Below are 10,441 nucleotides of genomic sequence, written 5' to 3' on the forward strand. Positions count from 1 at the left end.
GAAATTGAGGGACAGAACCATTAAACAACTTGCCTAAAGTCACACAGCCAGTAAGTGGTTTCCAATTCACGAAACATGGGCCCAGAGTCTGCATTCTAACTCGCTATGCTCTACAGCCACAGTTACAAATTAATCAGGAAATGAGGATGCCCTCACGTGTGATAACTTAGCCAGTAAGGTAAGTGGAGATAAAGAAGAAAAAAAATCCCCCATGTTGATCCCAAATATAAAAGAAAAAGAAATTTAAGAGCAGTAAGTTTTTTGAACGGTTTGCCTCTTACCCCCAGCTGGAGTCTAGTTGGTGTAACGGGGCAGTAATGAGTGGCTGCCAGAGCCATTGTCACTGCAAAGAATCTTTCATCAGCAACACTTGACAGCGGTACTGAGAATGATGAGGGAGCACAGAACTGGAACTATTGCCTGCCTCCTTGCGATCTAGTCATAAAATGTTATACTGTTAATAACCTTGCATTTGTATATTGTTTCAAATAGTAAAGAATTTAAACTTGGAGTTTCTGTTCTCTGGTGGAATCTCTTCGTGGTGCCCTGCCCTAAAACATCACATATCCAGAGTGGTTGGGGAATTGCTCCATCTGATTTTATTTCCTTTCATTGGAAAATCCTTTTTGTTTGAGCCCTTGTTGAAATCATTAGTTGCTGATGAAGATTCCTCTTGTTTCACCTTCCCTGGCCTCTTTTATTGCAGTCAGTCAGTTCCACGGTTTTCACGTTGCCGTGAAACTCACTTGCAAGCCCAGCGAGGGCAGAGACCCATCCTTATACATCTTTTCTGTCAGCCTGGCACAGAGGAACACACAGTACTTGCTCTTTCCTGAACTGATGATAGCATCTTTTACTGGTTTTGAAAAATAAGACTGTGGCACACCTGGCCTCCTCTCCCTGTGGTTATTGAGGATCTTGCCATGATTCTGGTTCTCGATTACAAATCTGAGTTAGGATTGTACAGGCTTGTCAATCTACCGGGTTTAAGATACTGAGCTTCCTTGAAGACAGGAATTATCGGATACAAATAACCGTATTTGTATCCAAAATACCTCGCACAGCATGTGGGAGCCCTCTGTAAATGTTTTAAGTAAACGCACAAGTGAGTGAATTGATGCTGCTCTACTACATAACCTGAGATGTTGATTTTTTTGTTTAAATCTTTTGTTGGAAATTTGCTTTCTAATATTAATCTTGATTTTCCTTTAAAACCGAGGGTGTTTAATGGGGCCTCCCACCTGGAGTTTTTTAAATCAAAGCTTAACCATGTATTGTTTTCATTTCTTTAATCATTGATTTTTTTATTTTTATTTTTTTGGCTGAGGTGGGTCTTCGTTGCTGTGCATGGGCTTTCTCTAGTTGCGGCAAGCGGGGGCTTCTCTTGTTGCGGAGCATGGGCTCTAGGCACACAGGCTTCAGTAGTTGTGGCACATGGGCTCAGTAGTTGTGGCTCACGGGCTCTAGAGCGCAGGCTCAGTAGTTGTGGTGCACGGGCTTAGTTACTCTGTGGCATGTGGGATCTTCCTGCACCAGGGCTCAAACCCATGTTCCCTGCATTGGCAGGCAGGTTCTTAACCACTGCGCCACCAGGGAAGTCCCTAATCATTGATTTTTAACCATCCTATTTATGATTACTCTGAAAATATTGGGATATAAATTATTTGAATCCTTTTCAATGTTCAGTAACACATTTAGCACATTTTAATAAAAAGTCTCAATAATCTCTCTGGCATTTTTCACATGCTTATTTCATGCCGCAAAGTGTTTAGAGGACATACAGAATAGAAAATAAATAACAGTATTTTTTAACTCTGGAAGATGAGCAGGAGTACCCAACCAAGAAGCTCTTTCTGCTTCCTTTACACATCACTTGACTGTGCATATTTACTTCTAGTGTTTCCTGTATTCTCTTTTACCACTACAGTTATGTAGATCATTTTGTATATTATAATTTACAAGAGATTAAAATCTGGAATTTTGAAATTAGCTCAGAAATGTTGAAGATGTTTTTCTCCCACCCCCAGGGAAAAGGCTAGCATGGTTGTCCCTGAAGAAAGAGAAGGCAGAGACGAAACGAACCTCGACCTCGTAAGAGGCTGTGTATCTGCAGGTGCTCCCACCGACACACGCAAAGCCGGTGAGTCCTGCCCTTTGCCGAGCACTCCTGCTGCCTGTGCAGGAGGCTGTTAGGTTCCGGAGTTTCTCTGCAGAAGCTTGGTTTTTCTCAATAAGCTCTTAAACGTGGCTGTCTGCTCCCATACCCTGGTCTCAGCTGGCTGTTTACTAGCCACGTGTCCTCCCTGGATCTCGGGCTCCTCACCTGTAAGATAAGTGGGGTTGTGATCTACGCACCGGCATTGGAAATCAGTTACACTCCAGCATTGGTTGAGATTCAGAATGTACTTTTGCCAAGAAACTTTTGTAAATGGTGATTAGGTTCTTACCTTTACCTGAAGAGGCCAGTTTGCCCCTAGATAAAGATTCAGGATTGTTTGGGGTGCGGTCCCACTTCCATATCTGTGTTTGTTGGTTGCTTCTTGGCGCTTTTCCAGATCCCAGGTGTGTGGTACTCTCACTGCCATGCAGCGTCCCAGCAGTGGCTTCCACCAAGACCTGCTGGATGCCACGTGCACCATGGTGCAGGGTTAGCCATGTCCCACGCCCCAGGCCCTGTTTTCCCATGTCAGCAGCTGCTTTCAGCCGAGAGGCGTGGGAAAAACAATACAGTTGAGCCCTTTTCTCCTTCGGTGGGGTCCAGCGCAGTTAAAGCAGTGGGTCTCAGAATTCAGCATACTTAAGAATAACCTCTGATGCTTGTTAAAACTGTAGATTCACGGACCCCAGTCCGTAGCAATTCCAAATCAGTAGATCTGAAATGGGGTCAGCGTCTGATGGACGTGGTCCTTGGACCGTACTGGGAAACACTGCCTCAGAGTATCTTTTGAAGAAGATTCCTATTAACTCAAATAGGCTGTGGACATGTCATGCAGAACAGCAGGATGTCAGGCAATATGAATGAGGTAGTTTGGAGCAAGTAGGTACCACACAGAAAGCTGTTCACAGAAATCTGCGCTTTCGAGTTCAGTCCTCTAAGCGCTTGTGTTAGCTTTCCTTTGCTGCTGTAACAAATTGCCACAAACTTAGTGTCTGGAAACAACACACATTTATTATCTAACCATTATTATCTTACAATCCGAAGTCCAAATGGGTTTCACTGAGCTCAAATGAAGGTGTGTGCCGGGCTGCGATCCCCCTGGAGGCTGCAGGGGAGAATCCCTTCCTCTTCCAGGTTATCCAGGCCGCCTGCATCCCTTGGCCCATGGCTTCTTCCTCCCACTTCAAGGTCAGCAGCTCCAACTCTGAGCTTCCTGCTTCCCTCTTTCATTATAAAGACCCTTGGGCCTACCTGGGTGATACAGAATAATCTCCCAATCTTGAGAGCCTTAATTTAATCACATTTCCAAAGTCACCTTTGCCGTGTAAAGTAACATATTTGCAGGTTTCAGGGATTAGGACATGGACATCATCAGGGGGCCACCATTCTGCCTACAACAGCACTTTTGAGTCCTTCAACCAGCAGCGTTGGCATCACATGGGAGCCTGTTAGAAACGCAGGGTCTTTGACCCTATTCCAGACCTACAGAAACAGTAGGTACTTTAACTCCATCCCAGGTGATTCATATGCACGTTAGTGGGAGAAGCTCTGTGCTCTTGTTTTTCCCAGCTTCTCGCATTTTCCCGTCTCTGGACTCATTGATACAAGCACTAAAAGCTCCAAATTTTTTCACAGCAGTCCACAAGGCAGTTTATGCAGAGAACATTTCTAAGCATCTACTGTGTCCTAGGAATTGGGACAACGATGATCAGTAAAGTGTGGTCAGTGCAACAGTGAGGGACCATAAAGCAGGGGTCCCCAACCCCTGGGCCACGGACCGATACTGGTCTGCAGCCTGTTAGGAACCGGGCTGCACAGCAGGAGGCGAGCAGCGGGTGAGTGGAGCTTTCTCTGCAGTTCCCCATGGCTCCCCATGGCTCACATCACCGCCTGAGCCAGCCCCCCCGCACCCACACATCCCACCCCCGTCTGTGGAAAAACTGTCTTCCACGAAACCAGTCCCTGGTGCCAGAAAGCTTGGGGACCGCTGCCGTAGAGGAACCACAGAGGGAAGATAATGGCAAATGCTGGTATTTGTGAATTCTAAGTAAGGAAGTACCACGAGACCCCAACTTCCTACCAGCTCTATTTAGTTTAAGGGAAATAGCCTTAAACTGCAAATAAACCTTTTTATAATACGGAAAAGTGTGGAATAACATGTCATACTGTGTAACCAGGCATCGGAGATTAACAGCGGAAACATAGATTTTTAACTTTGTGCTCTGCCACCTTTGAGAGTTATTCCTCAGTGACGTTACTTAAAGTGCTTCTTTTTCTTCATAGGCGGCCAGGAACAGAATGGTACCCAGCAAAGTATCGTTGTGGACATGCGCGAGTTTCGAAGCGAACTCCCATCTCTGATCCACCGTCGGGGCATTGACATTGAGCCAGTGACCTTAGAGGTCGGAGACTACGTTCTGACTCCAGAAATGTGCGTGGAGCGCAAGAGCGTCAGTGATTTGATCGGCTCTTTGAACAATGGCCGCCTCTACAGCCAGTGTATCTCCATGTCCCGCTACTACAAGCGGCCGGTGCTTCTGATCGAGTTCGACCCCACTAAGCCTTTCTCTCTCATGTCCCGAGGTGCCTTCCATCAGGAGATCTCCGGCAACGACATCAGCTCCAAGCTCACGCTCCTCACGCTGCACTTCCCCAGGCTCCGGATCCTCTGGTGCCCCTCCCCGCACGCCACCGCAGAGCTGTTTGAGGGGCTGAAGCAGAACAAGCCACAGCCGGACGCGGCGACGGCCATGGCCGTGACAGCCGATTCCGAGACCCTCCCCGAGGCAGAGAAGTATAATCCCGGTCCCCAGGACTTCTTGTTAAAAATGCCAGGGGTAAATGCCAAAAACTGTCGCTCCCTGATGACCAACATTAAGAACATCGCCGAATTAGCAAGCCTGTCCCTCGACAAGCTGGTGCTCTTGCTGGGGAATGCGGCAAATGCCAGGCAGCTCTATGACTTCATTCACACCTCCTACGCAGAGGTCATCTCCAAAGGGAAAATGGAAAAATGAACAGTGGTGCCTGTTTTCCTATCCTGTGACTATGCTTCTCAGCTGCTCCTTGCCTGCCCTCACAGGTCTTTATTAATTACTAGCCCAGTAGCTCATTCTCTGCCAGTCTTTGAATGATTAGGCTGTCTCCTGGGTCAGGGGACCAGAGGCCAAGGCTGGGCTCTGAACTTTGCGTTCAGGAATCATTTTTACTTCCCGCGCCTGCTCTCCTCCTTCCCTGCACCATCCTTGCCAGGTCTAGTACGTTCCATTTTTACATGAGGTGTCAGGATCAGGGAAAGTGTCTGCAGGTGTTTATAGAAGGCCATTTCTGAAACATGCAGAAACTTAGGTTTCCTCCACAGACTGAAAACGCACCATCGTGTTCTTACCCTCTGTCTACAGAGGGGCTCCCAGGACACTGAGAAGGGAACATCTCTGCCATTGCCGACCTGTTCTCCCCTCCAGGTTTTCCTCAGCTGCGTGCTTCTCCCACCTGTCTGCCTCTGGGATAAATTCATGGGGACTTCCTACTGCTAATTTAAGAAAGGCAGCCACCTCTAAAACCGGCCAGTCGGTCTTCTGATCACCTGAAGATATGAGGCACGTACTATAACTATAACTGGATTGTTCAAAACCAGTATTTTTAAAACATGAAATGAATTACCAGTTTACGGAATTGGATGGCGTGGGTGAAGGAGCCCTGAAAATGCTCCGTTTTTATAGCTGTTTATCCTCCTAAGTCCCAGCAGAGTCTCTCAGACTTCCTCCTTCCCAGCCTCTCCTCACCTGTCCTGGGACCCCCAGCTCGGGTCCTCTCCCGGGTCTCCGCCCCCCACGTCCCTGTGCCAGAGCAGCCTCCTGCGCCTCTGTGTGGGGACTGGCACACAAGCAAAGGAGGGACCCACAGCCTTTAAGATTTGATTTTCCTTCCATGAGTTGAGTCAGAAGGGTTGTAAGGAGATGGAAGATCAATGCATAGAATATATAAAAATCCTAAAGAAATATATATATATTTGAAAATCCATAAAGAAAACAGTCTCATTCCAAACCTCCTCCTGGTCCTTACTGAAGTATATGTACAGGACATTCACAGCATCTTTGTGCAGTTTTTAAACTTTTATATTGAAACATTATTAACTTAGGTATTATTCACATATTTAGTGATGTGTAGTAAGTTTTTACCTCAAGAGCTGCTGCAGACATCAATTCTGCTGGCCACATCACATAGGGTCACATTTTGTCGGCCGTGTTTTTATTTGTTACACTGTTGGAACTCGGAGTCGACAGTGGACCATGTAACGCAAAATGGTCTTCAACTTTAACAGAAGTCTTTCAACTGTCATCTCCAAACCGAACCTTTCATCTTGATTTCTTGGTATGTCGACATATGTTGAAGTATATGGATTTTGAACTCTATACAAGGATACCACAAGAATGAATTAAGGGGTATCAAGGAACCATATTTGTTATTGTCTAACTCTGTAGAGTGACTTGGAGAGGAGAGAAGAAACAAAAAATTAGTTTAAGGCAGAATAAAGATTTGGGCTACTAATTTTGTCCCAGGGTGAAAAATATACCCTTGAGAATAGGAAAACAAAAATGTCAGGCACATATGTTAACTTTCACTTTTGTATGCATTTATTTATTTAAGCATTCAGTCATAGTTAAAAGTACATTAAAATAGATACCACCTCAAATAGTCATGGTTATTATAATTTTGCTTCACTCTATCCTAGCACTTCTGCTTGAGAGATGTAATTTCTGTTTTCTTCTCCTGGTATAATTCCACCTGCCTTTTATTCTTTCATTACGTAAAAGGAAAATCCTAACAGCACATTCTTTGGTAAGGGTTTCACTCCAAGTTAAGTTTTCAAAAATAAGCTCTCAAAGCTACCATTTTAAACAGTCCTTGTTATCTGCTACAACATAGAAAACAGTCTTAGTTGTATTTAGAGAGCCAGTGTCTTCTGTCTCCCAAATTCTGTTATTTGCTGTTGTACCTACTAGACATCTTAAGACAGTGCACCAGCTCATGTGTGTTTGAATTATGAACGATAATGTCTAATGAACTCTAAAATGGTCATTATAGTTGAAAGGCTCTCACTGCCACTTCCTCTCCCAACTAAAATATATTTTAGTATCTCCAGTTGTGGAAAGCCTTCTCAATACAACCGTCATGTATTTACTTTTGCCAAATTCTTTTAAAATTTTTACAATCTAAGAATCTTTGGCAAAGAACTAGAAATGCATGCAGTTGCAAGAAACTATATCACTTTATTTTCTAGCATCATTTTATTAACTTTGCCTTTTTCTTTCAAAATCACGAACATCCAGTTTACTTATGAACTCATGCTTAGCTTTTTAAAAACCTTTTTTAAAAACTTGAGACCAACATTATTCTAGGTTAAAAGTTTTTTGCATAAAACTTTGAGCATATGAAATATTGTGAGAAGTCGTTTTCAGTTTTAACTCACAGTGTCTCTCTTGATACTTTCTTAAAGTTATATAAGAAGAAATCATTTATAATAGTGGCCGTAAATAATATCCTTTTGGCAGTAGTTAGTGTTTCTTTAATCTGAGGCTTAGTATGTCTTTATGTCTACGTATGTTTGGGCACGTCCAGAATGCAGTTTCCCAGCTCATGAGGGACTGAAAATAATTGTCTCATTTATCAACCCACTGAGACACAGAGGGTTAAGTCTAGATTCAGTTGTGTTGAGATAACAGAATATAGAGTTAATAAATGGCCTCCAGCAGGAAAACCTACACTGAAGCGAATCTGGAGAGGTGGGTGAGGGGAGAAAGACAGGAATTATTAGTCTTTGCTTTAGTTTTTCAAGCATAATTTGATTTTCTTTTGGCTCAGAAAACTTCTTTAGGGAAATTCCCTTTTCTTTTGTGTTCAGTTTAACCTACAAACGTCTCCTTAAGAACCAACATTTTAGGAAAATTCTTTTCTCAGGCTTGGGCATATTAAAATTTACCCAGACTTTGACATGAGTTGTCACTTCTCTTCATTATTTTGCTTTCTATTTTGGTTTATAGCTATTTCCTGTCTGATTCTGGACTTCAGTGCTTAAGTTACCATCTTTATCCATGGGTATTTGGTGGCCTACACCACTCTTGTTTTTTTGATGTAAGGGTATATAAGCCAAAATTTGTATGGGAGGGAGACCTAACCATTTACATCAATTTGTAACAGAGTTGTTTGTGTGTGTTTTAATAACGTGTATTTATTCAGTATTCTCCTCAGCATTCTGGGCAAAATAAAAATAACCATGTATAGTGAAAGGGAATATATTCCCAGTACATTATAGTTACCAGTGTGTTGGTAAATATAATTTAAAATTCAGAGAATATTTAATTGGTTTTTTTACGCAGAGTAAACGATTAAAGCTGAAATGCACTTTGAACCACTGCTTTGGCATTTGACTTGCTTGGTAAACCCACTTTCTAAGGCATCAGAGTATTTTTCTTTTGGTTATTTTCCTTTACTGTTTTTCATTTTGTAGCATGTGTCCTTAAGGAAGGGGGAAAACCATTCTCCTTCTGAAAATACTCATTTGTTGACAATGTAATGAATATGGGGTAAGTATATGCCTGGGACACCTTAACTCAACAAAGATTAATTTCCTGCCACCCCTGACTCATACATTTTTGTTCCTTTAACATTCCTTTTAAAGTTAAAAGAAGTAAATTACTCTTTTAACACATTGCGAATTTGTTGTAGCCTCTTAAACAAGTTAATCATTAGTTTACTAATTGACTCATTTCAGTGATTTAAGTATTTTGCTTCTGCCTTGAAATGTAGAACCGAAACCCTCTTTAACATAAGGTGTCAGACAGTTTATTTCTCAAAATGTTTTAATGTCCGAATACTCTGGTAGAATGATGAACCCTTACTCAGTAGTAATATAACTCACATGTATTAGCATTTGTGCTTTATCTCATTTAATCCTCATGGTAAAGCCATAAAGGTACTATTACTTAAAGTCCTCTTTTACAGTGATGAAACTGAGGCACAGAGAGGTTAAGTAATTTTTCCAAGGTCACCCAGTAGTAAATGGAACCATGATTGGAACTCAAGCAGTTTGACTCCACAGCCCATGATGAAAAACTGGGGGCAAAGGAGGGCCGGTGGAGAGTGGGAGACTGTGCTTTGTGTCCCCTTTCATAAATCTAATGACAAATACAGAAAAAGCAGATTGGTTTGTTTCCATGCCTGTCAGAAGTGTCAAGAGCAGGTATGCAAAACTTGGAAAGCGGTCCAAAAGAGTACTGAGTACCCTTACTCTGTAGACCTGGATGTTGCCTAGGGACCTCTGCTGCCCGGGGATTATCTGATTTTCTAGGGCTGGGAACCTTTTGCTGACTGATTAGGAAGGCTATTTTGCAAGCTTATAAGAATAGGGGTTAATCTGCAGAAAACTGATAGCATTACAAATGATTCTTGTACAGTAACACCACAAAGAATATTGCCTAGTGGAACATTAACCAGTTTTGCATTTGTTAGCAAATTTATTCTGAATTCCTTTGACCAACTACAAATCTCCAGGTCCTTGAATTTTCTCTTGAATCAATCATGACATCTTACTGGTTTCCTCATTAATTGAATTGAAAAAAATCTTTGACTTCTGTTATTTTTCTATTTGTATGAGAGTCATGTTTTTAACCTTTTGAAAATTGTGCTTTGCAAATGGTGTTGCCACATGAGCTCCCATGTAATGATGAATCCATATTTCCAGCCTCATTCATCCTAAAATGAAACCTTATAAATTAGAAGGTGGATTTTATTACATATATATACATATATATATTTAAGAACTGTACTTTGGAACTAAGACATTAATATTAAAAACTATAAATTGATTAAATAAGAACTATAGACACATTTTAACATGCTGGTTCAGTGGCCCTGGCTTTCTCATTCCGTTTACAAAAGCTCAATGGAATCTTTAATCTGAATTCCTTTTCTGTGTCGTATTATCAGTGTTAAAGAGACTTGATTCATGAATGAGAAAAAAGAGAAGTTTCAGATATTCCCAAGGATCCATTTGCATGAAGCAGGTATTTCTACACGGAAAGAACAGTGCTCCCTGGGGGCCTGGGAGACAGGTAAACAAAATCAACTTGTGATTTCAAACAAGGGAATTTCCTGGGGTTCATGAAAATAGTAAATAAACTGGGTCTGATGAAATGGTGACGCGGTATATTTGAGATGATATTTGGGGACACTTTTCCTGTAATGATAACCTCCAGAATTTTGGTGTCAATGAGAGAATGC

The 10,441-nt window shown here is 42.2% G+C and overlaps 1 protein-coding gene across 1 annotated transcript in view; it reads left to right on the forward strand.

The window, feature by feature from the left end:
- The window catches only part of ERCC4 (ERCC excision repair 4, endonuclease catalytic subunit), a 34,850-nt gene extending 26,111 nt beyond the window's left edge, over positions 1–8,739 (forward strand). Inside the window, exons 10-11 of the mRNA XM_060031766.1 lie at positions 2,028–2,140; positions 4,442–8,739. Coding sequence (XP_059887749.1) covers positions 2,028–2,140; positions 4,442–5,175 — 847 coding nt within the window. The 3' untranslated portion in view covers positions 5,176–8,739. The remainder of the gene's footprint in view (positions 1–2,027; positions 2,141–4,441) is intronic.
- The last annotated feature ends 1,702 nt before the right edge of the window (positions 8,740–10,441 follow it).

Source organism: Delphinus delphis, chromosome 15, assembly GCF_949987515.2.
Source record: "Delphinus delphis chromosome 15, mDelDel1.2, whole genome shotgun sequence".
Lineage (NCBI taxonomy): Eukaryota > Metazoa > Chordata > Mammalia > Artiodactyla > Delphinidae > Delphinus > Delphinus delphis.